The 26,760-nt window shown below is 42.3% G+C and overlaps 1 protein-coding gene across 6 annotated transcripts in view; it reads right to left on the bottom strand.

The window, feature by feature from the left end:
- Positions 1 to 26,389, bottom strand: part of PPP1R9A (protein phosphatase 1 regulatory subunit 9A) — a 157,916-nt gene extending 131,527 nt beyond the window's left edge. For 5 of the 6 annotated variants that reach the window (XM_074835981.1, XM_074836009.1, XM_074835999.1 and 2 more), the window contains exons 1-2: positions 25,980 to 26,193; positions 22,978 to 24,662 (exon numbers count right to left, since the gene is read on the bottom strand). In XM_074835981.1, coding sequence (XP_074692082.1) covers positions 22,978 to 24,438 — 1,461 coding nt within the window. In that variant the 5' untranslated portion in view covers positions 24,439 to 24,662; positions 25,980 to 26,193. Of the gene's footprint in view, positions 1 to 22,977; positions 24,663 to 25,979; positions 26,194 to 26,374 lie in introns of those variants that run through there. The other variant, XM_074835988.1, reaches the window with a different exon arrangement.
- Between the last annotated feature and the right edge of the window lie 371 nt (positions 26,390 to 26,760).

Here is a 26,760-nt window from a genome sequence, read left to right as displayed (position 1 = left end):
TGGTTGAGGAGGTCATCTGGTCCAACCCCCCCAGAAGGTCAAGCAGGGCCACCTACAGCCAGTTGCCCAGGACCATGTCCAGACGACTTCTGAGTATCTCCAACGACTGAGACTGCACAATCTCTCTGGGCAACCTGTACCAGTGTCCTCTTCCACAAAGCTGCTTTCAGCTGGGCAGCCCCCAGCATATAGTGGTGCATGGGGTTGTTCCTCCCTGGCGGCACAACTCTGCACTTCTTGTTGAGCTTCATGAGGTACCTGTCTGTCCACTTCCCCTGTTGAGGTCCCTCTGGATGGCAGCATGACCCTCCAGCATATCAGTCACTCCTCCTGGATTTGTGTCATAAGCAAACCTGCTGAGGGCACACTCTGCTCCATCATCCAGATCATTAATGAATATGTTGAATACGACTGGGCCCAGTAGGAGTACACTGTTAGTTACTGTCCTCCAACTAGACTTTGTGCCTCTGAGCTCAGCCATTCAGCCAGTTCTCAGCCCATCTTACTGTCTGCTCATCCAGCCCACACTTCATCAGCTTCTCTGTGAAAATGTTATGTGACACAGTGTTAAAAGCCTTAATGAAATCAAGATAGACAAGACACACTGCTCTCCCCTCATCTACCAGGACAGTCATTTCATTATAGGTGGTATCAGATTGGTCAAGCATGACTTCCCCTTGGTGATTCTATGGTAACTACTCCTGATACATTCTTGTTTATTTTAATTGCTTTTGAAACACTGGAAAAGATCACATGTGTAATCAGGACTTCAGCAGATAAAAATTAACATTGTTAAATCTGCTTTAGTGTAAACTTGCATGAACAGAGAATCTTATCATTTCGGTCTATAGCATGTTTTCTCCTGATTTTAGGCATCCTGTTTTTTTTCCAAGTAACAAAAAAGTACAAGTCATGCAATTCACACACTTAAATAGTGACGGAAGTGATTCATCACAATAGATTCTAAACACACTTTCCATCAACATCTTAATTTTTCAAGATATTTTCTATGAACTCTAACAAAATTCCCTGTTAAATCCTATCCCCAAATCTTTGGTCTCTAATTATTAGAATCTTAGCAGGAACCATAAGTACACTAATCGAACAAGAAAAACTGCATTTTGTTCCAGCTGAGTATATAAATCCCGCTCTCTAATGTTTTTCCTCCCAATTAAGCAGTTTGTAAACTTGATAAAGCTTTTGGGGGAAAAAAAAAAAATCTATTAAAAATTCTAGAAACTCTCTGACTCTACTTAAGTTTTCAGGATGTAACTTTGGTACCTGAATTCTGGAATAAACATATCTAACAAGATATGAAAGTCCTGATCACCCTTGGGAAATGCTTCAATGACCTGAATGTGTCAAAAAGAGGGAGAAGTGGATGACCATACTAAAAAAAACATGAATGAGAAAACAGTAGATCAACTATTTATTGTACCATTACAAATAAAATATTTTTTACCACAATTAAGCATGTGCTTAAAATTGATGAATTACTTTTTAAAAATCATTTGTGTCACACAATGCATGATTTTGCTATCTAAACTGTCAAAAAGCATCATCTCAAATACGGTGGAAGACAAAAGCATGAATAGTTCTGCTTAGAAAGCCTAACACCACAATGAAGTCTGGTGGGAGACAGAACCTTCTCTTAGTTTAATAGTTTAATTTTCAGGAAAGATCCCCAGAACTAACAGATACGTAAGTTCACATCGAAAATAAAATACTATTCTGATTTTCAGAGTAACATTATTTAACTTACACCTTCCAGATAAAACCTGAAAAAACTAGTCTATCATTAGAATAAACTACCAGAAGATAGCAAGAAAAATTTGTTTCTATGCTGTGACCGCAAAATTGGATGAAACTTTTAGTGTTCATTTATGTAAGTTAAAAAATGAAACTGTAATAGTGTGGAGATGAACACAAGACCAGCAAGTACACAGTGAAAACTAAAGGGAAGAAAAAAGTAGTATCTTTTAGTTTCTTTTTTTTCCTATCTCCTTGAGGACAAGAAAAATACCACTTTCAGGATAGTCTGTTCCAAGGAAGCCTGAACCGATGCGGATAATGAAGCAGGGGCACAGTCAATGCTCCTCACCAGCACCGGGGCAGAAGGAAACTCCTCTTTGCGACTCTGTGCAGCAGCTATGCCACAACTGTATAAGGAGATGCTTCTGAACTATCATTATGCAGTTAAATTCTGCTGCTACACTGATTCAACAGCTGCATAATGCAGCCTCAGACATCACCAAACAGCTTTATGCCACTTCATATAATTTTTATTTGCAAATGGTTGGTCATAAGAGAGATTTACATCTTTTTCAAAATATATACTAAGGTTAATCCTCTTTGCCATGTTTTCAAGAACTAAAATGAAAATGAGCACAACACTTTATTTGAACCTAAAAAAACCCCTCTGAAATTCTGATACTTCTGGAACAAAGAGATTAACATTCTTCAATTAAGACAGGAGAAAGCTTACTTCAAATTGATTTGCAGGCAGTACATATTATTTCATCAGTTCGGAGATTAGATGTGCGGGTAAACTGGTTTCCAAGGTAACTGGACTAACCATGGGTAAGTCATCAGGGTGATAAGTAACTCAAAAAATTTAGAAGGTACCATGCAGAAATAGAAGTGGCTGAACTGTAGCTATTCAGATAAGCCTAAGATTTACTTGTTTCACACAAAGTAGAATAGGATTATTTAGAACAGTGTTACTAATGTTTAAACTGCAAGGTCATGAATGGTGCCTCAAAACCTGATGTGGGGCCAGAGGAGACTGTTCTTCTCACTGAACACTACAAGCACGAGCAGGAGATCAAGCCCTTCAGTGCTTGCACAACCCAAACTGCCTCTCAAGTTTCTGCTGCATTGCTATCGGGTAGAGTAAATCAGGGACATGGACCCCAGCAGCAAACAGGAAATCTGAAAAGTGTTTAAAACAATGGAAATGGTTGAAATGAGTTTAAGGCCTTCACAGGTCCCCCGTTAAGTTCCACTACAAATGCCATGGAAAATAGGTGAGCTCAACAACACTGAACTTCTGAAGCCTGATGAGTTTTTTCTCAGGTTTTAGAGCTTTAGGCAATGCAATCTCTAGAAATACAGTTAGATAACAACGCAGCAAAATATTTTGCTTATTTATGTTTAATTCATATGTTCAGATTTAAGTATCAGTAAATACAGTACTTGACATTTGCATTTTTTATTTGGATGCCATGATTCAGCAAATGTTTAAATTGACTGTGCAAACTAGAAAGCGCAAGTGTTTCAGCCACTGAGAAACCCACCATTTAGAGCAAATTAAAATGTAACAGAGAAATAAAAATAGCTGGCCTTAGATAGTGCCTTCTAGGTGTTCGCTTTTTCCTCTTGCACAAATTGCATAACATGTATTAATTTGCAATATCAATCCACACTGCAATTTGAATTCACAGCAAAATACAAACAATATACATTAGCAGACAGGGCTTTTAACTGAACGCATGCATATACACACACAGGCAGGCAGTCTGGAAAAAAAACAAACCACAACACAATTTTGTATGCAAACAGGAAAGTTCCTCCCAGCCTGCTGCCACTGGTAGCACAGGGAGGAGAGGACCATTTTCTTCTGTGGAGGTAGAAGAGGGACTTTATGAAAAATGTGATAAGTTGCTGCTAAGCATCTGCTGTTTCCCAGATGGGGCAGAAACTCTGACATGCAGCCAGGGCCCAAGGCCACAACATGGGAGAACACATTAGGGACAAAGTCTGTCTTTGTGTCAGAGCCTAAATTGGGTAGTTCATTTTATTTGTTTTAAATACATCACCATGGCATATTATATGCAATGGATTCACTTTTGTTACTCTGTGCTGTGGGAAACTATGTTAAGTTTTCATTTTCAGTGCTCCGAATCGCATTTCGGAAAGCTTTTGAAAAGACCTGGGAAAGAAAAGACCAGCTCTTAATATCTGAGATACTTCTCAGAGCTCAATCCTGTAAGCTGCTTCTGAACCAGAAACACCATCATCTACTGCAAAAATTCAGGGGGCTTCTGTAAGAATATAAACTGAAATAGCTTTGCACTCAATGCAGAGTCCTAAATCACATCAAATTCTCATATGCTGTTACATACTTCTTGTGTACTAATGTCTTAATTTGCAGTAGCAGAAAAACGTTTGATACAGCAGCAAGATAACCCCACATAACGGCAAAAATATCTTCTGCAGATTCAAACACAAAATCCTCCATATTATATAATGACCCTGAAAACTACTTAAAGAACACAGTAAGGAATACATTTTCTTAATATATCCACAGAGAGAAAAAATAAACACCAAAACTTTTAGCTTGGCTAAGGAGAATTCATTGCATTGGGGGGAGGCATTAATTTGCGTCTCACTAACAACAATTGCTGCCCACAATTTAGCACAACAGAAAGAAAAAAAATCAAAACAAAGTCTGTGATACACAGTAGCACAAAAAACCCCCTAGGTCTTATCATCCTGTGAGATACTTAAAAGACTGGAAGTGCAGAGAGCTTCTCAATGGGATGGAATAATTTTGTTTGCTTAATGTCTCTGCATCAAGCTTCCCAGAACCTTCAGTTGTACGTTAGCACAGGAAGAGTCACTGTACTTGCCATGTAAACATGCTTTAAACCACCACAGGAAAAGAAAAAAAAGGCCACCATCTGTAAAAGATATAAAACAACGTACAGCTGCCTCTATGTAATGGCATAAAGATGAACTAGCTATCCCCTCCAACTGCAAGGGAAAAGTCTCTGATTCTTCAAATATTGCATTCTGAAAAAAACCTTACCAGAAGTCCACACCCCCGTCCTCTGGTATATGAAGAGCAGACATTTATTTAGTTGCACAGAGGATCCTAGATACTCAATTCAATCATGAAAGGAATTTTGTCTTCAAATTGGAAGCTTTCTAAACTACATCCTTTAAATAGACTTCTGTGAAAGCATCAAATGAGTGCACAATCTCTTGTTGTGAGGAATACATAGTTACTAGCAAATTCTATAACCACCCATCAGCAATTACCATTTGGACAGGCAGGCTCAGTAAGGAGAAGTAGACTGGCTTACATTACATAACCCATAAGACAAAGTACATGACTACATTGCAAGGTAAATTAAGTCTTTTACTGAGCACCAAAAAGCTACAACTAGACTGCTTTTGGTACCAACTCATCTCATTTATTTTAATTCAAGTACACCTAATTTACACTGCTGCCTGCAGCAATATATACACATATTCCCTATGGCAGTGTCCCCCCACCCCCCCCCTCTTAAATCTCTTTTGTTTCCTGAACTTACCTTGGTACCATTATACAAAGGAAAGGAATACAGATTCTGGGATTTGTAATTTGTTTCCAACTTCTATTGGCCAAGCATATAATTACATCCATGACAGATAATATTTTCAAACAAGTATCAAGTCACATTGGACTGCTGCAGAGAAGAAAATCAGCACTATCATAAAAACACTAGGAACTCAAAGCACAGGCTGAAGCCACTTCCTTTTACTTGCTCTATATTAATTTCAGTTTCAGTTCTGCTCAAGATAATCACTGACAACAAACCCACTCTTGTCAGCCAGAGTTACACGAGGTACAATTCTGTCCACAGTACATTACACACATTTTGTTAATTTCTGAAACCTGGTTTCACAGTTGGTAAAGAGCTATGACAATGCAGGAGGTGTATTTTGGAGACATTGAAGACCACACACAAGTTCTCTCAAATCAAAATGGTGAAGGACAGAGCAGCAGTGCAGGCAGGAAGCAAGTGCTCCAACATGGGTAGCTGCAGCTCCTGGCTCTTTCCCCAGATTTCACCTGTACCTCATTTACCTATATGTCAGTGAGTACACATTGTAAACAGCAAATCATATTTTCTTTCTGAACTGTAATTATGATATTGATTCATCAGTATCATAAGATTCCCTGAAGGCACTTATCTAAATTTTACAATTTTTATTTTCCATTAAAATTTGAAGGTCTCAGTTCTCCTTCTCTCTTGCACTAATCCCAGTTGCATAACTGAGCATTATTTCATCTTCCTCTGTTTTCCCCCCTACTATGTTATCTGTTGGGCTTATTTATATTCATTATGCAGACAAAGAGACATTCTAGCCACAAAGTGAATACCTCGATAAGGCCCTGACTGTGTATCGAAACGAGGGCAGCTTCAAGACATGAATAAGAAAGCCTATCCTGGTTATCCTGGTTTTAAAATTATTCTAGCTCCTTTATTCATTGATGTTTTATTTATCTTTTTTCCCCCTTGGGGAATGCTCCACATTCAAACTCCTTTAGAGTAGTGAAGTTAAATGTTAGTCTTTGTCACCTCCCAGTCACCACTTTCAAATAGCATAATGGGAGAGACAACCTAAAAAAAAAAAAGTCATGTTTCAGCTGATATTGTGACTGAAGAAAACATGATGGAAAAGCATCCAGAAGAGGAGTCTATTTATTATCACTAACTGGGGACTACAATCCAGTAAAGTGTTTATGGTCTTACCTGCTGGTCAAAGGAAAACACATTTATGTACTGACTAAACCAAAAATCTGGAGTTGAGCACTTAAAACCCCCACATAATCTGAAGGGAAATTAAGTTACATTGAGGTAGTGCTCCACAAAGTAAGCACAAACATCAACCAAGGCTCTGCCAAGTCAAGAATCAATTTATGGAGTACTGCAGTCTCTCTCACTACTTCTTCTAGCTTACAGCCCTAATAAGAGCTGCAAAGAGCTAATGCTCAAAGCCTACACCTGCCTCCTGAAGGCAGGCAACTGTTGCATTTGATCAAAAAAAAAGGAAATATCTAACTCTTTGTGAAAGCCTATCCAGGAAAGAAAGAGATGACAGTGGTGTGCTTCATATAAAAGGCCAAGTAGTTGTAACACTCATCCACTATGTGGGAGTTAAAATTCAATTCCCTTTAAGTCAAAGAATCTCCTTCTAAGTCTAATAGCTCCTTATCTATTTCATTTTAACGAGTCTTTCAGCACATCTCAGATCCCAAAGCTGCCCTCAGTGCCAAACGGGAACTGCCTCAATATGGAGCTACACAATCGTTTTTGTCCTTGTCCTCTTTCTACTGCCAGAACCTGCAAATTCTTTCTGTACAGACAGTTCTTGTGGTCCCACATTCAACAGAAAGAGTGGAAGAACACACAATGTAACCCACAGCGTAATGTTTAGGTAGACACTCTCCTAGAAAATGATGGAAGGAGGTCCGTCTCCCCTTCCTAGCACATGTTCCAAAGATGGTTATCCCTCCTCCAAGCTCTTTTATTAACTGCATGGACAAGCCAAAGCTTTTTTTATAAAATTTGATTACAGATTTGCAACACACCTGAAAAAGCTGACAGCCTTCATGAGCTGATGTATGTGCACTCCAAAATCAGTAAGAAACCCTGTTAAGTGGTAGCAAAGGTTGTCTGAGTATCTCCTTGATCGGCTTACAGAGTTGTGACGTGATCACACAAAGGAGACTCACTGACTAGTAATTAAACTCAAGAAGTGCTTTCAGCTGAAAGCACTACACTCTTTTTTGTTATAAACTGTCACCCAAAAATGCAGGATTTTTAGTTATACATCAAAAATACTGAAAGTTAGGAACTTTCAGTCATTAGCTTTCTTATCAAAGTAGCTTTGCATTTCTTTGAATACTACCACATATTGAAACTGTTTCCAGCAAAGCATCAGTTCATGGTTTCATTACGAGATCCACCTGAAGTAGACGTTTTCTGACACAAGCCTTGTAACTGGATGAAGGGACTATCCCACCAGTACTTAGTATAATTAGATAGCAGACTACATGTTCAGTGCACCGGTTTAGGCTCCTTGCAGAACAGACTGCAATTCCCAGGGCTGGTTGCTTTGGGGAAACAGTCAGAGCAGAGCAAGGACCCATACTCCCCACAAGTCTCAGATTTTGTTGTTTCATCACAGATAGTTTGCTGTTGCTTCCTTTTTTTTGGTTCACTCTCTTCTAGGTGATTAGCTGTTGAATCTTTCTCTTACAGCAGACTGTAGACAAAGCTATACGTTTTTCCTTAACCATGACGTGAAATTAAGAGGTGTCTTTGTAGTGCAGATCAATGCATCAGTAAGGTGAGACTGTAAAATAGGTAAAATATTGCTAAGTCACTGAAGCGGTTCTCCAGACATGAACACAATTAAACTTCAACAGTGCTCTGATAACACAAAAAAAAACCAGTTGAAGCCCCTTTATTCCATGACATGGATGTTGTTATGATTTTAGCTAAAAACCAGCCTACAATCTCACCACTAGGCTTTTAGCACAGTGGCACATGCACTGGCCATTCATGCAGAGGTTTCCCCTCAGCTTTTAGTGGTCATAATTATGTTTCCATCTTTAAGAAAAACTCTCTAAGCCATCTCAATTTGACAATTTTAACACTGTGCCACCTTATTTCACTGTATTACATCACTCTCAAGTTTTGTATGTTCCAAATGTTCCCATTCACATTTGCCTCTTTTGAGTTTACTTGCTGCCACACACCCATGAGAAAAGGAAGCGCTGCCTGTCAGTTTTGCAGCTCTCTTGATGCCCACACTCTGTTCAGCACTGCCAAATGTGGCATAAGAGCAGAAAAATTAGTATCTGTGCACTTCTTCAGGTCGTTGCCACCTTTGTGTCTGCCCAGCTGCCCTGTTATCAGTGCATCCTGATACCTCATCTTCTATTCCCTTTGTGCTAACCAAATGGTGCAGAAGACAACAGGTGACTCAGTGGTGGTGCAATGACTGTTTCCAGCACTGTTGTCTGCCAATCTTGTACAGTATAGTTTGCATATTACGAGTATAGTTCAGTTTGATGTGCCATCATGTGCCATCAGGAATTCTTGCATACAAGCTCAGTGAATTGAATCAGAGCTGGTGGTATAACTCCTGGAAATCTGCTATCAGTACTACTTAGCTAATTTAATGGTCGAGTTCATGATGGTAGCATGACAAAGGGCTGCACAATGTCAGGAAGTCCTGAACATACCTTATTTCTGATGGTAACACTGATGTCTGCATCAAATACAGATATTAGCAGAAGCAGTTGATTCAAAGTAAGGTATTTTAAACATAATTTATTCTACAACTGCATTTTTTTTCACTTTAGAAACTTAATCAAACCTGAGGTCTGAAAGGGGGATGAGGGACAGTCCTCCTTTTCTTCTACTGCTGGTGTTTTTTTCAGATAGTGAAACAAAAGATAAAATTTTGACCTTCACTTTCAAAGTAATCCAAGCCAGTCATTAAAAGACAACTATTATTCAGCAAGTCACCAAGCAATGTTGTATCTTGGAATTCCAGTGCTAATAAAAGACAAAGAATTTGATCTAGTATTTCATGATTATAGTACCACTCTTGTTTAAAAGAGAACAAAAAATACCTTATACCAGAGAGAAGTCACGCCATGCTTACCCTTAACAAAAATTTTTGCTACACCCTCCTGGCAGGTTTACCTTGTACTACAAAAATTCTTGTGGCTAAAGCAAGCCCCACACCCTTAGGAGCATTATGTTTATCATGTAAGAATAAATTACAGAGTTTTTAAGACAAAAATTTGTCTTTCAAAGCCTTTTGTGAATTACCACTACAGTATTTTACTAGTCAAGTAGCTGCATACACAAATAAGCTTCTTCTTTTAATTCTTACTTTTCTAGGTGTACAAGTGTATCTTCTAAAAAGGGGTGGCAGCAGATCTGCCTGTAAGTTGGCCAGGTGAAGCAGATACTTCACACAACACGGACCAGAGAAGATGCTTCCTCTCCTCTCAGGTGTTAGCCACAGTTTTAAGGAAAACTGTGATGGAACATATGGCACATCTAAATTTTGTTGTCTCGCACAATAAAGAAGCAAGCTATCAAAAGCAAAGAGTGAGATCAGATAGAAAGATCTGTGGAGAGAACAAGAACAACCAGAGAATGAACAGCATTTATAGAGCCTCTATGGATATGAAGCTATACATTTCACACATTACTTATTACAAATAATAAAACACAATAAACAAAATCCACAGATAATGCTGTAACAAAATAAACTCAGTGAAAAAAAAAAGTACCACAGTAAATTCTTCAGTCTTTCAAGCTCTATGTAATGACAAAAATTCATAAACTGATAATTAAGAAACTTTTTTTTTTCTTTTCTACTCTTTAACCCAAAATGTCAAGTATGTAGCCCTAGAAAACTGAGGATAAGAAAGGAAATTATATCTGAGGCCATCAACAAAACTAACTGCTGTCTGGGAAGTGTCCAGAATCAATACAGGGGAAAAAAAAAAGACGACAACAAGAAACTACCTTTAAAAAAAAAAAAAAAAACCAACAAACTACAAGGCAGACTACAAAGCTCAGATAACATCAGGAAGTCAACTGAGGCAAAATGGTGAAGAAAGGGTTCAATTGCATATTTTCGATAATGCTATACTGCAGGACTACTGATGCAGTGGTAAGCGGTTAGCTATTAAAAAAAGGCCACAAGCCTGCCCTACAGCTTCTTGGAGTCATAAAACGCTTCAGGTGCAGCTCTACCATGTACCACCTGCACTGGCTTATGAAAGCTGGGGCAGAACCCAGACAGGCAGGGTGCTGGGTGCTGAGGAGACTCTGACTCAGCCTGGCCTCCCACCCCATCACCCGGCTGGGGTAGGAGACCCCCACCGCTCCATCAACACCCCAGCCAAGCCCCCATGGTCCTCATCGCTGTGCTGCTGGAAGCTAAATCCAGCTTTCTCAAGCTCAGAAGTATGCAGTTCTTAACATCATGGATTAACTACACGGGTTCTCCAGGGCTTAGAGACACAAGTGACCCTCTGGACTAGAAAAAGAAAATAAATAACATAAATCATATATAGGCAGAAGAGGCTTGCTTTAACAGATGCACTTTTAAGCCAAAGGAGTGAAGAACAATTTACTTTATACTACTCGCTATCTTTCAGTTTCAATACCTTCATTCAAAGTACTACTCAAAAAACTTCCCACTAATCTCTCTCATGTCTTATAAATCGCTGTTGGTCATCTTCAGTCATATGCATTGCCTTCTCTTCTGGGAGTCCTTGATCTTTACAAAAATCAGCAAAATGCCTCTCTCCATCATTATCAGAAGGATTTCATAGATAAACTAGACAATGTTAGCAGCTTGGTACATTTTATGAAGTAATTTTAAGATTGCACTGAAGGTGTACAGCACAGTGCAGAATTATTTACCAGTCTGACCACAGCTTTTCAGTATTCAGCCTCAAGCGAGTGCTCGGCCTCACGTTCCTGTTCCAAGGCTTACCCTGCTGTAGGACAGCAACAGCCACACAGACTTCAGTTACTGCTATATGCAGTATATAATGTTAGTAGGCTTTGCCTCTGCTGCAAATGAATATACCTCGACAGTTTCCTTTTTGTACAGGCTGTTTTTAATTTCTCCTCTTAATAATAAATATTTAACTAATTATAGTTGTTTAAACATTTCCCCAAATTTTTTTTGCATTGTTAAGTATCACTTATAAAGTTAGGTCGATCTGCTCATGCTATAATACAACAAAATACATCCAAAAAAAGCTTAAAATCCTTTCTTAGCTATTTTGATTGACAGTGGTGGGTCTAGGTTCTCATTAACAGGAAATATTAAAATGCTACTAGCAGTCCTTAAACAAAACTTAACTGTCTGTAATCACATGTAAAAATTGAAAATGTATTCAATGAGCTCTTGTTAAAGTATTCATATATATTTCAACAACATTAACTACTACAATCAGGAAAAACCTACCGGAGCTGCTGTACCACCTTTGGATTTGCAAAACCATGCACTCTTGTAATTTGATAAATTATGTGAGAGGTCACGTAGTATATCTTACAAATAATAAAATTAAAAGAATTTGTCTTGGATGCAATTTAGCTGCTTCCTTTGCCAAAGTTCTCTACCAGGAAAATAATTTTCTTCTGATTTAAATGAAGCCATAGAACCACAGGATGGTCGAGGTTGAGGTCATCTGGTCCAAACCCCCTGCTCAAGCAGGGCCACCTAGAACTGGTTGCCCAGGATCATGTCCAGACAGCTTTGGAGTATCTCCAAGAATGGAGTCTCCAAAACCTCTCTGGGCAACCTGTGCCATTGCTCAGTCGCCATCACAGGGAAAAAGTGTTTCCTGATGTTCGGAGGGAACCTCCTCTATTTCAGTTGGTTCCTATTGTCTCTGTCACTGAGCACCACCGGAAAGAGCCTGCCTCCATCTTCTTTGCACTCTCCTTTCAGGTATTTATATATATTAATAACATTGCCCTTGAGCCTTCTCTTCTCTAGGCTAAATAGTCCCAGTTCCCTCAGCTCTTCCTCATAGGAGAGCATAGGGGGAATCCCAAGCACAAATACAGGCTGGGTGGAGAATGGATTGAGAGGAGCCCTGCAGAGAAGGACTTGGGGTGTTCAATGACAAGCTCAACATGACCTGGCAATGTACATTTGCAGCCCAGAAAGCCAAACATATCCCAGCCTGCATCAAAAGAAGTGTGACCAGGAGGTCAAGGGAGGCAATTCTCCTGCTCTACTCCACTCTTGTGAGACCCCACCTGGAGTGTTGTGTTCAGCTCTGGGGTCCCCAACACAAGAAGGATGTGGACCTGTTGGAGCGAGTCCAGAGAAGGGCCACGAAGATGATCAGGGGGCTGAAGCACCTCCCCTGTAAGGACAGGCTGAGAGAGTTGGGGTCATTCAGCCTGGAGAAGAGAAGGCTCTGGGAAGACATTATAGCAGCCTTCCAGTATCTTAAGGAGGCCTACAAGAAAGCTGGAGAGGGACTTTTTACAAGGACATCTAGTGATAGGCTTTATCCTGGAAAAGGGCAGATTTAGATTAGATGTAAGGAAGAAGTTCTTCGTGGTGAGGGTGGTGAGGCACTGGAACAGGCTGCCCAGAGAAGCTGTGGCTGCCCCCTCCCTGGAAGTGTTCAAGGCCAGGTTGGATGGAGCTTTGAGCAACCTGGTCTAGTGGAAGGTGTCCCTGCCCATGGCAGGGGAGTAGGAACTAGATGATCTTTAAGGTCCCCTCCAACACAAACCATTCTATGATTCTATGCTTCAGACCCTTCATCATCTTTAGGTGCCTTCACTGGATTCTCTCCAGTCTCTTGTACTGGTGAGCACAGAACAGGACCCAGAACTCCAAGTATGGCCTCACCAGCACTGAGCAGAGGGTAAGGATCACCTCCCTCAGCTGGCCTGGCAACAGTCCTCATGCAGCCCAGGATACCATCAGCCTTCCTTGCTACAAAGGCACATTGCTGGCTCATGTTCAACTTGGTGTTCTCCAGGACCCCAGAACCCTTTCTGCAAAGCCACTTTCCAGGCGGGTGGCCCCCAGCATATACTTGTGCCCGGGACTTTTTCTCCCCAGGTGCAGGACTTTTCACTCTCCCTGTTCAACTTCATGAGGTTCCCATCTGCCCACTTCAGCCACCTATCAATCCACCTCACTGCCTGCTCATCCAGCCCCTACTTCACCAGCTTCTCTATGAGGATGTTATGTCAAAAGCTTCACTGAAGTGAATGTAGGCAAGACTCATTGCTCTCCCCTCATCTATCAAGACAGTCATTTCATTATAGAAGTTTATGAGGTTGGTCAAGCATAACTTCCCCTTTTTAACAACCAAAATTTACTGGTAATGACTGCCACGCACTTGTAGTAAACCACAGTAAGTCTTACCCATTATTTTGGATCTACAACTGTTAAGGTTGGAAATTGTTTTACTGGCCATACAGAGAGAAGGTGAAAAAGAAACAAAAAAACCCACCCCTCTGTTTAATGGTATTTCCCTCTCCCCATCTTAAATATCAACATGAAAGAAATGTGCGAAACATCAAGAAGGCAGTTTTTAGTCAATTTACCAGATTAATAGAGGGGAGGTAAAACTGAGCAACTACATCACAGGAAAAGGCTGGGCAAAGAGGAATGAAGAGCTACGTAGCCTGGTAGTCTCATGCTCACAAACACCATACTGAAACATTCTCATATGCATTAGTACACTGTGCCACACTTCTAAGTTACCAGCTTTTACAAGCTCTCTAAATCTCTAGATTCGTTACTTCCCTCTGTTTTTCCCTTGTGAAAAAATACAGTATTAAAATATTCTGAGTATTCTGTTTAAGCAGTCCATGCACAATAAAATCTACTGGACAATGACCCAAGTCTACATTAATGAACATTCTAAGTCTACATTCTAAGAAGGCAAAGCTAACAGGTAAATATTTAAATATGTCAGAATCTACATATGTACAGAATCAAATACGTCAGGAGTCCATCTTAAAGACGACTGCAAGCTTATGAAGATGTGAAGATTATTACAAACTGGATAAAACCTTGGGATTTTTTTTTTTAATCATAAGGCCATGATCTAGATGAATTAGACATGAGTTTGATAGCACGACTTTTAAAAGCCTCTCTAGCTTATTGCTTTTAAACAAATAATGTGGGTAGTAAATTTGAAATACAGGTATTTTATCAAATAAAAAGCCCTAGGTCTACATGCAACATAGTCTGAATATTAAAAGATATCCTTTCAATGTGAACCAGCATCTTATGCCCTTGAGATTATGCACCGAATACTAAGGCAGATGGAAACCACAGAGAGAAACATAAAAAGTTACAGATGTGCGTACACTAAGAAGTGCAGCTGTATCTGTAATAACGCAAGGCAAACGGATCTCAGAGATAAATTCTGCATTCACACTTTCCACTCACTTTTATCATATGGAAATACCCAAGTAATCTGACAGGTCTCCTGAATCAACTCTAGTGAGTAAAATTAACTTCTGGTCTCACTAGAATACTTTCTATATAAAAAAGGACACCACAGAATAACACCTATCACTTTGCACCATTTACTTACAGGAACGTCACGTACTTTTTTAATAGATTATTTGTGGCCTGAATTTGTGGTTCAACAGTGCTGAAGGAAATTCCAACCCTTAACAGATTTAACAGACACCATTAGACAATACAGTAGTCTATCAGGAACATAGGAAAATTACAATTCTTTTATCTTAGTTGGAAAATGCTCAATTCCACCTTAAAAGTGGAATGCTGCCCCTTAGCCTTCGGGTGCTTTTTCCTTATGAATATACCAGAGATGCACTTATGCTCTTTTTCAGGCTTTGTCATCCCTCACTGAGCAAGATAAATTTCTCAAGCCCCGTCTGATGATAGAATTAACCAAGAAAAAGACAGATAAGAGCAGCAAGTTGCTGCAGCTCTTCCTGAAAACTCACTCGCCTTGAGCAGAATCCACCAGACATGTTCCAGATGAAGTCTCTGTAGTGAGTTATAAAATGACACTCACAATTCCCTACTGCTACCAAAATATTTTGCTTCGTGTATCTAGAATGCCATTTCCCTTCCTCAGAGCTGCATCGCACCGCGGGTTACTGCTGTCATTCTCCGTGAGCAAGTCAGAGTGGCTTTCTCCTTCGCTGTTATCTCCTACAAATGAGTCACCAGTTTACAGTGAAACTTCTTAGCTCATAAGTCCATCCCCACTACTCAAGTTCTCCCAGTCACCCGCATTTTACTGTAATCCTATGCAATGATAAGGCTTCTCCACTCTCCTCTAAGAGCAAGCATCATTAGCGTGCTCCAACTTTCTGAGACAGAACTACTGAAATTTTTAACAAGGTCTTCTATCTTAACAAAGGCAGATACTAATTTAGTCTGACATATGCTACTTCTCATAAATCCATTTACATGCATTCCACTTTTCCATTTGTCTCTCTGCCTTTGACTCTTCTAAAAGTTTTTTCCTATTGCTTTGGCATAGGAAAAAAAAAAGTTAAAAAAAAAGAGATTCAAGCTGCCAGAACCACCTCTTCTCTACTTTCTGCAAAAACAGCTACTGCATTTGCTCTTCTTCATTAAATACCATTTCTATTTCGATAGTGTTCTGTTTGTTTTGAAATATTTGCTACAAGACTTTCTAAAACACAACTTCTTTCACCCAACCCCCTACAAACCTGAGCAGTAGGAACTTCTAGGTTTCATCCTCATTTCACTGTAAGAATTTCCACTGTAAGGGTTTCCACACGTATATCTTTATTTGACTCTTAATCCTGATTCCATGTTCAACATGACCAACTGCGCCAAAAATGAAGGCAAAATATTAACATAAACTGGGGATGATAGCTATGATCATAACTTCATGGTCACTGCATAACACCCAGCTTGCTTTCTTGTTTCATTTTTAATGGATAAATCGCTTTTTACTCCTTGGATTATTTTCCTTTACAAGGTCAAACTCAGCTTGACTGCTGGCAACATCTTATTCTCACTTAAGACATCTGAACTCTATGACAGTCTTCATTTCTTGAACCAACCACTTTTGCCACTCCTTGCAAGTTCTTGGCTAGCTTCTGATATTCTCTTTGGCTGACTTTTCTTCTGATTAGGTCTGCAATTATTCTGCTTGTGTATTCTGCTTTTTCTTGGGATGCAAATCCCACACACTTTTTCTAATTCTGAATCAAAGAGGTTCCAAGAACCCCACTGTTAGCTCCCTTTGCTCTTTGGTTCAACTAATTTCAAACCATTTCCCTACAGTTTCTCAGTCTGCATTTTTTAAGTTCAAAACCTTCAACTGGAAACCCCTTTCAAACTAAACCGCATAAATCTCTGATGCCAATTATTCAGTCTAAACTTGGTTTCTACAAACCGCTCTTCTAGAATGTCCTCAATGCTTATAAAACCCAGTTTAAAGCCACATTATTTCTTTTTAGTTCAATAACTGTGTGTGAACATTGCATCCAGGAATAACTGGTCCCTAGAATTAGTAGTGAAATTATGACCTATACAAGAGTTCAAGTCTCCACAGCATATAGAGGCAGGCCATCTTCTGTACTCCAGTAACTCCATGTATACTTAATACAGGAAAACTCTTTTGCACCTGAAATTACTGTGTGTAATTACATCCAGTGAAAGTATACAGTTCCAACTCAATAATACACTTCACATGTGAGATAACCAGGTAGAACACACTGACCTTTTAGTAGTCCAAACAGCAACCTGTTCTGGAATGCTTTATCCCTTCGTTACTCTTCTTTTTCTGAGAGCATCTGGTCTGTGAATCCTTAACAATTACTTCTTGTTCCTTTCCCTGACAAATATATGTATAAAAGGTTCTGCCTTCCATAGCAAGATCTTTCATAACAAATGTAACTGAAATAAAAGACCAGGTCCCAGAAACACTCTTTATATCCTATCACAAGAGCAAAGAACCTGGTTTTACATCATTTTTACAAATAATCAAAGTCAGTATCCCAATCCTTGAAGTACAACACTTTATTACTACGTAAGTCTGTAGAATTTCCCATACTTCACAATACCTGCAAAAAGTATAAGGTCATTTTATGTAGCAGAATACACACATATTAAGCAACCCAAGCAATAGCTCAGCATGTCAAACTACAAGTTGAGATTAATTGAATTAATTACCAACTTGGTGCCCATTTTACAGAATTCAAATACCAGCATAAGGTTCAGTGATCTATTCAACATTACGGGAGACAGAGTCTAAGCCTACTTAATACCTAGTTTCATGCTTTAGTCAAAACTACCATCTACTCTTAATGCTGTAAACAAAGTATGGACACAAGAGCTGGAGTAGAGAACGAAATTTAAGGAAAGGAAAAATACTCTTTCAGTGATTTCAGAAGAAAGTTACACATCTTCTTTTATCTGTAAGGTTTCTTAATTAATCTATTAAAAAGTGGATGAAATTCTCAGATTCTGTAATAATCTCAAATGTAATATAGCCTCAGGATCTTTCTGCAAGTCCCACCTTCCACATCTGCCTTCGGCAAGTATCCTAATACCCGTTGGCACTACTTTATTTATAGAATCATATGCTCACTGAGGTTGGAGGGGAGATCTGGAGGTCATTTAAATCCAACTCCATATTCACTTAAGTAAAACATGAACAGAAGCAGTGGCAAGTTTGGAGCCAGGGACTGTACAGTGCTTGTGGATGGGTAACCTTCACTTACGACTCCTATGATCCAAAAGAGTTCATCAACATTTTAACAACAGGTAAATACCATAGTGAACACTGAATCAGGCAAAGAAATACTTTCTTTTTCAACACTAAAACTCGAAAATGTTTCCAACGTAGTTTATTTTGATTCTTACCAGACAAAGAATAACCAATATTTTAGAGAGTAAAAATTTCCAAAGTAATTAGTGTCAGATTGTTTCAGATTTTCTTCACCACTAATTACATTCCTGAATACATTTTAATGAGAGAAATGAGGAATAACTAAAGGACTTGCTCTTTGAACTGAATTTTAATAAGAAAAATCACCATACAGTTCATAAGAAATTTCAAAACAACTGTTAAATACAAATGTCACGTATTTTACACTAAACTAGAGTCACAGCACTTCTTGCAAAACCACAAATTCCGATTCCTGAAGACCATTTGAACAAAACACGAATTGGAAAACTGAAGTGTTGTCACGCTGGGCACTAGTGATCCTTCGTATGGAATTAGCTGAAGCATGGAAGAGCCATCTGCTATATCCCTTCTGGTCATGTCACCCTCTCTCCCACCTACCCCAAAACTCAGAGAGGTCTCCAGAGAGGTCCTTTCACCACCACTGCACCCTAAGGAAGCTTTATGGAACCCTGAAAACTGCAGCAGCAGCTAGACCTAAAACCCCTCACTGCACCACAAGTGACCTGCTGTCTGCCATATGGTCACATACTACCCAACCCTCCTCAACCCCTTAGCTTAGTCAGAGGAGCAGAAGGTTGCAAAAGGAGGCTCAGCAGGAGACACCAATTGCTGCTAACAGCTTTAAATAGTTTAACATGTACCTGGTGCCAGAAACAGGCACTGAAGATGCAGCCATCAGGTATCAAGACACCAGATATTCTGGACTTGGAGAGAGGAGACAAGGTGAACATTACTCTTCCATCCTAATTTTATCCAGTATGGAAGAAACATGGCTCAAAAAGGACTGTGATTTGGACAATCAATACATTTCCATTTCCCAGGGTGTGGAAAGCCACAAGCTAACAAATTTTGCAGTACTGGCAAACTTTGTCCAATTAGCCCACAATGTTTGGGAAGCGGCATATAACCCAACCCTCAGGAAACCCTGCAAAACTTGACCAAAGGTCAATAAATCACCAAGTTTCTGCTTTTTTGTGTAGAAAAGCATCCCCAGAAAAACCAGGGTATTTTTTTCCTCACCACATTTACTTAACCTTTTTACCTCTTACTCTTGCCTTAGAGAGTTTCAGTTCTGTCCCTGAGCAGAAACACAATACTTCAACACAAGAATGGGCTGGTGCTGGTGAAGGCCCCTATATCACTATATAAACGCTCATTTCAGCTGCTATATCAACGTGCACATCCCTTGTTTAGTAACGCACTCATGCCCACTGCCACTAACAGCACAAACTCTTGGGCCCTTTTAGGCTATTTTTTACTGAACAGCACCAAGCTGACTTAAGCTCCCACAGACGCCCACAACTGCTCACGTCAGCGATGCCACACTCCAAATACCTAGAAACTCTCCAAGCCTGCAATGGTCCCTGGGCAGCCACCTACTCCTAAAGGGACTTTCAACAGAGATGAGATCAGCAAACATATCCCATAATTCTAGAGCAGAGTAAATGGCCCATGGAGCATGGGATCTGTGATAGTGAAATTACAGACTGTAACGGAGTAGAATTTCCTGCATCCGCTGACTTGAGTCTTTATAGCGAGTTTCTCAATAACTGGGTCTTTTTCCTGCTTGGGAAGTGAGCACAATTCAATCTTTATCAGTTTGATGAGTAAGATTTTATTTATTCATCCTTCCACCTATACTTCATTACTTCTCATAGTCCACAGCATTTCCCCTAAAGGGACAGAAAGGATTCCCCTTGGTGGTAACTGAAATGTCTTTGCTCTTCAGTCTCAGCAGTCTTGTCATTTACTTCTTACACGCTACCTGAAAAATCCCTTGGAAAAAAAGTTCAAAGATGTTTATCCAAACCTGGTGAGACCTTCAAGTAACAACTTTATGGCAATAACTACCCACTCATTTCACAGGTTACACATTCAAATGCCAATTTTGTTAATTATTTCAGAGCTCACCTGTAGGAGGAGAATGGAGGTATGATATATGAAATCGGCGCTAAACATCTAGAGTTTGGGTTGGGCTTTTCACGCCACTATCTAGCAGTTAAGGACAAATTGCTTAATTTTAAACGACAAATCAGTTTTCAACAGTTCAGAAAACACTCCTGCATTGCTTTGTATTTTCCTGTCAGTTATGCTATGCGTGAGATGACGTTCAGGAAAGTATTAATGAAACTACTTATGCCCACTAACACACAAAATTACCTAGATCAGGAAAAATCTTCAATAGTTGCTGTCTATTCAGCTAGCAAGCATCATTCCCACGTAACGGGTGGGTACAGAGAGCAATCGGGTAAGTTCATCCGCTAGCACTGTGCGAGGTGACAGAACGCAAGTCCCCCTTGCCCTCTGTGCTGCTCTTTGATACCCACCTGCTGGGCAGAAACCGCTAGCCAGAGCCAGTTCACAACCTCTGAGCAGCGTGCTGAACTGGCAGCGCTGTCAGAGAGGCAGCGCAGGACCCCACAGACCCGCGAGCCTCCGATGACCCACCAGGGGATTCTCCAGCTGCCCTTCCCGTGTCCCTGCCTGCGGCAGCATGGCCAGGCAGTGACCTGACGTCGCTGGCAGTCTGCCCGAGCTTAGGCTGCTTGACACCGCCAAGGGAATTATAGCGCGCTGCGGAGAAAAGGGAGGAAGGCTCGAGAAGCAGCTTTTAATTTTCCATAACTCTCGCTGCACTTCATCCTCCTCGTGCAAGCCTTCCACATGGTCCCACTTCTGTTTCCTCATGTGACTAACAGATTGCATGCACTGGAGGCACTCAGGACAAAAAGCAGGGGATCTCCCAAACCTCCCAATCCCTCCTACGCTGTCCTCTCTCAATGCAGCTTTTATTCTGTTTTCTTCCTATCTACAATAAAGATGCTAAAATAATTAAAGCAAAGATTCTTTTGTTTTGGATAAGCTTGTTAAGAGTGCTTTATGCTTAAAACCATTACAAATGTACTCTTATTATTTACACAAATGACTTCTAGAGCATTTTCCTGATGGACCATTATTATTACTTGATAATATGTAATCTGAAATGAACATAGCATGAAAAACTTGAGAAGGAAAGAAAAATTTTATAACTAAATAATTGAGAAAATACTCTTGTAGTACTTGGCATGACAGCATGATTCAGACAGATGACAGCAGTATACTGAAGTAAGGATGTTTCTGTTTTGAAAGAGCTAACAGTGACAGCAGAAGAATCTGACCATCTCAAGAATAAAATCAGTGAAGTCACTTTCTGGATTCTTATCTGTTGGAACCATAATAAATATGATAAAGCAAACCTCTGCACATAATCTGCACATCATCTTTCAGAAGAGAGAACACCATCTTGTCTCTTCATATAACCTGCAGGGGAAGAAGGTGGGGGGGACCACTTCCATAATCCTTTGTAATAAAACTTGTCTCTACTTCATATCAAAATAATTTTTAAAAACCCAGTTAGCTTAATTATGGGAACAATCTAGAGGGAGCACAAACACTGCTAGAATTTTTGGTCCATGACGCAAGCCTGAATAAAATACTAACAAAACAACATTAAAAAATCCATTCTCTTGGCTTAGGATATTTTGTTTCAGTGTAAAAAATGGTCTTTTCGAAGCATGAAGAACACAAGGCCATTCCCCTCCCTCCACCCCAATAAACAGATGTGAAAACCTGGTTCCTTCATTCATATGAAAATTTCCTAATACAGATATACATCTTACCCTAACTTAAACCACAGGTGGTAAAAATGCAGATTTTGTAAATCACCTTACTTCAAGTTTGATAGTGAAACTTCTGCTTGTTGATGTTAGTAATTTTCGTTGCTAAACTCATACAATGAAAATGCAGTCAATTTCAATTACATATTTTTAATTTTCAAATGTTTAGATTTCAAGTGCTCCACGACATATGGCTGTTTCAAGAGCCATTTCTGGAAAAATGACTATGCTTTTGAATTGCCCATTTGAGACCACATGAACTAAAACCAACTTGGAAGTAAAATAGTTTTACACTTAATCCGGAGACACGGCAGTGAAAAGAGAGTACAACAAAACGTGACTAGTTATTCCTTCCTGAACTGAAAGTACTTGAAACAACATTCTTAGCTGTAATTTCAAGGTGCTTAAGAGCAAACCAAAAAGCTCTGCAAGAAACCCACCCTTCATTAGGTATTTCGATCAACTGACTTCTGCCTTTCTGTAGCACTAAGATATACTAGATACACATATATTGTTTTAAAGTTTTAAAAAAGTGACAATGCTACTAGAAAAGATGATACTAATTCAGACGCAGAATATTAACAGCCCCCTACTAGTGAGACAGAATCACACTGTATTTCATCACACACTGTTTAAAATACCACAACACTTTAATACCACTTTAAAGAACATCTGATGAGAGCTGAAGAAAAGCCATTCAATCTCAAGAAGCTGTGATTTCAAATGAAAAAAAGCAAGCAACACAAAGGCCACCAAATAACCACTTTTACATCTCACCATGTGATTACAGTTCAGCCATATAAATCAAAACATGCATGTTAAAATTCTCAAACTTCACAGACCCAGCTGTCATTCCCAATTTCTGCTGGCTTAGTCAGCCATCAAATAGTCCAGGAAATGACACAAGCTCAAAGCTCAGCTTCCTTACTTCATTTAAGATTACACTTGCTGGCTGACTGTAATAAAAATGTGTATCAAAAGATCCTCTGCAATCTTTTCAGAGCCCAGATCAGCTGTCAAAATCTACCTCAAATAAAGTTGCATTTGAAAGCAAACCAAACCGCAGAAAAAGAACATAGGAAACTTTACCTTGATTGGAGCACGGCTAAACTGTATTTTTCTGTTGGCTGGTATTTCATCTTCATCTGGCAATCCATTAATTTCAGAATATTCCATATCAGGTTCATAACAGTTATTCTCATCACTGTCATCCTGATCATCCTGCTCTGTACCTGTCTCTCCCCAGTCAGAATTATATCTCGATCGTACCCGATATACATTGTAGTCAGAGTGCATGTACACGTGGGAACTCTGAAAATTATTCACATCTTCATGCACTTCTTTTTCACTTGCCTCATCATAATGGGACTCAGCAGCATCTGAAACAGCATCTGTGGCAAAATCACCACCTGAAGCTACATTTCTTGGTAATCCCGCAGCTTCAGGTCTATCAAAGACACCCTCTGCAAGTTCTGACTGTTCCTTTTGTTGCAACAAACCTTCTGTCTCTGTTTTTGACTTACTCCTCACACAGCTGTCCACAGATATTTCGCTGTCAAGCACGCTGCCCAAATCCTGTTGACTCACTGCAGAGCCCTCAACTGAAGCAGCCTCTGTACTCTTCTTTATTTCTTCGGTTGTTTTTGAACCTGCCGAAGTGCCCGTGGACGTCTTCTGTCTTGGTGTTGAAGGCGCGCTATTCTGCTGAGAGTTCTCAACAGACATCACGCCTGTACTCTGTTTGGCTGGAGGAGACCATGTGCTGGCATCTTTCAGAGGACTGAAACCCTCAAGGTTTGCAACCGGGGAAGAGATATTTGCAACAGTAGATGAAAGGTTTAACGGATAGTGACCAGTTACAGAGTACTCTTCGTTGTTTTCCGACTTTTCTACGATGATTACGTTGTGTGAGTCAGTGTTTTCAAAAACTGCACTGAGCTGACTCACAGTTGGAGAGACAGTCTCTGTCCTTGGGCTAAGACTGTCCAGTGAATCAGTGCTGCCTCTGTGAGACTTCGAGCTGCACCACTCATCCGGAAGCTCACTGGAAACGACTTTCTCTTTCTTTGGGGAATAGCGATTGGAATGTCCCGTTTCATGAGCATTTCGCTCAAACATCTTCCGAGTTTCAGTAAACTTAGAATAGGAAGGACCATCGTGGATAGTATCAAATCTACTAATCCTTTCTGAGACAGATGATTCCAACTTTACGATTGAACCATCCGCTTTTTCTACAAATTCTTTGGGCCTAATTCGCCTTTGAGGTGATGGAGGGCCACCCTTCCCCCTGGTTTTAGGGGTAACTCCAGCACTTTCAGTGGGCTCCATGCCCATCTGCATAAATAAGTTCTTAATCCTATTGACATTTGAGCCATATTTCCTTCCCCTGCTCTGCGAGGCCTCTCCTTCCTCTTTCGCTTTTTGGTCTCCATCTGATTTCGGTTTGTCAAAGGTGCTTTTCAGCGCCTGGAACTCAGTTCTGTAAGCGTTCCTGTGAGGAGAGGCACTTCGGAGGGTTGATCTTTCTCCTGAAGACTCCGTTTTCATCATGTTTACTCCAGGAGCGCAAAACCAGCTTACATAGTTTCTGCAGCACCGCTCTCAGCAGTCTGTCACAGCTGAGATTCTGCTTGAGGAGTGTTTTTCTCAGGGAGCACTGCCCTTCAGCAGGGCCATACTCGACGGAAGATCTGGAGGCAAGTATCTAAACACATGCGGTCAATTCTGACAACGCAGCGCAACCAAGGACTCTCAAGAACAACGGCTGATATAACCTGCAATAGAAAGGAGGGTTTTCTGAATCATGTCAGGTACTTGTACTTCTTTAAACCTAAGCCACAATTTCCATTTACCTTTATTTGACATGTTTACAAAAAAATGGTAAAAAAAATACAACCTAACACTAAACAGACACATTAAAACTTGTCATTTCAACCTTCTTCAAATTGATTGCTGCATAATTTGCAACCTATAATATCATTCCATAGTAGAAGAATGGCTTATTGCATCTCACCATTCACAAAGTATTGCGTCATGTCACAAACATGCATGCAAAGGAAAGGCAATGTGACAAGAAAAATGGCACTACTTCTGTGTTCTTATTCAACTTTACTAAAAAATATAATAAAAATACCCCAAAATCAAACCTCTGAGTTACTTACATCTAACTACAAAGTAATTCATGCAAACATGAGGGTTCTGCTTCCCTGAGGCACTGCAAGACAACCCTTGCTCTCTCAAGAGAAACGTAATGGTAGAAATACCATCAAATGTAATACACTGAGAAAGGCAAATTAAACAGCAGCTTGAGGGAATAAGAAAAACGGCACCCAAAGTTAACATCCTCAGCTGACACGGTAAAGAAAGTGAAATCCAGTTAGAGAAAGTTGCCCCTCGCCACGGGCAGCGGTTTTAGCACCTGGAAGAGCTTGGAGGTGCCCGAGGAGCTGCAGAAACGGAGCGAGGGGCTGGACCTGCGCCCACCCCCCGGCCCCGGGGGCTCGCAGGGGCCGCTGTACCGGAGCGGCGGAGCCCCCCGGTACCCCCCGCCCCGCGACGGGCAGCGCAGGGCTCGCCGAGAGGCGAACCCCTCTCCCTTCCCGTCCCTGCCTCCTCCTCCTCCCCAGCCCGCGCCCCGCCGCCGCTCCCGCCCTGCCGGGGCCGCCTCATTTTGGGCGCTGCAACAGGGGGTGCCGGTACCGAAACGGGTAACCCGCCCCCCCCGCCGCGGGGGGAGAGGCGCGCCCGCCCCTCCGCGCCCCGCTCCCGCCCGAGCGGGGGCCGCGATCGCCACGGGCGATTGCCCAGGGCCACACGGCAGCGGCTGCCGGCGAGACCCGCTGGTCCCGCGGAAGGCAATAAACTTAACCCGCGAGGACGGCGCGACGGCGGCTCCTCCCCGGGCGGCCGCGCCGTGCCGTGCCGTGCTGGAGGCGCGGGCCCCCCCCCCCGGGCGGCTGCACCTTGCGGCGGGGCAGAGCCCGGGCAGCCGCCCGCCGCCCGGCCGGACCCCGGGAAACAAAAGCCGGGTGACAGGGCTGCTCCCCCGCCGAGCCCGGCGCCTCTCCCGCCGAGCGCGCCCGCCGCCTTACCCAGCCGGGAGCCGCGGCGGGCTTCCCCCAGCCCCCCGCCTCAGCGCTGCCCCCGCTCCTCCTCCTCCGGCCCGCGGCGGCTCCGCGCCTCTGTGGAGAACGGCCGCTGCCGCCGCCCGCCTGACAGGAGGCAGCAACCGCCGCGGCGCCTCAACGCCATTGCAGGCGGCGGCGGCGGTTGGGGCACCGACACGGCTCCGCGCGCACACCCGCGGCGGCAGCGCGGGGGAGGAGAGCCGCCGCGCCCCGCCGCAGCCGCGCCCCCGCCCGCCGCCCGCCCCTCCGCCGCGCCGCGGCCGCCGCGCCCCCGCCGCGGGATGCGCCCCGAGCTGCCGCCGCCGCCGCCCGCCGCGGGGCCACCCGCCGCCGCCGCCGCCGGGTGACAGGTGCCTCACCTCCTCGGCGAGCCGCAGTGGTTCGCTCCGCCGCGGGGGGGGGGGGGAGGCGGCCGGCCGCGCTCCCGCCGCAGTCCGGCCCCGGCCGGTTACCGCCGAGTGGCGGAGGCCGGGCCCGGCCGCGGCCACGCCGACCTCCGCGCCCGGGCGGCGCCGAGCCCCGCCGGCCGCCCCCCCCGCCGCGAACGCTTGTTTCCAGCCCTACCCCCGGGGACGGGCCGGCTCGGCACCCCCGCGCTGCCGCGGGGAGCAGCGCGCCCGCCTCCGCCCGGGGAGGGGGCGCAGGGTCCCGGCGGCCGCTGGCGGCCCGCAGACCCCCGGTTCCTCCCGCTGCAGGAAAGCCGCGGGGCGCGCCGAGAGCCCGCTGCTGCCCGCGACCCGGCGTC

The sequence above is a fragment of the Strix aluco genome, chromosome 1 (genome assembly GCF_031877795.1).
Source record: "Strix aluco isolate bStrAlu1 chromosome 1, bStrAlu1.hap1, whole genome shotgun sequence".
In the NCBI taxonomy this organism is placed as follows: Eukaryota; Metazoa; Chordata; class Aves; order Strigiformes; family Strigidae; genus Strix; species Strix aluco.
This window is presented reverse-complemented; position numbering and strand designations above follow the sequence as displayed.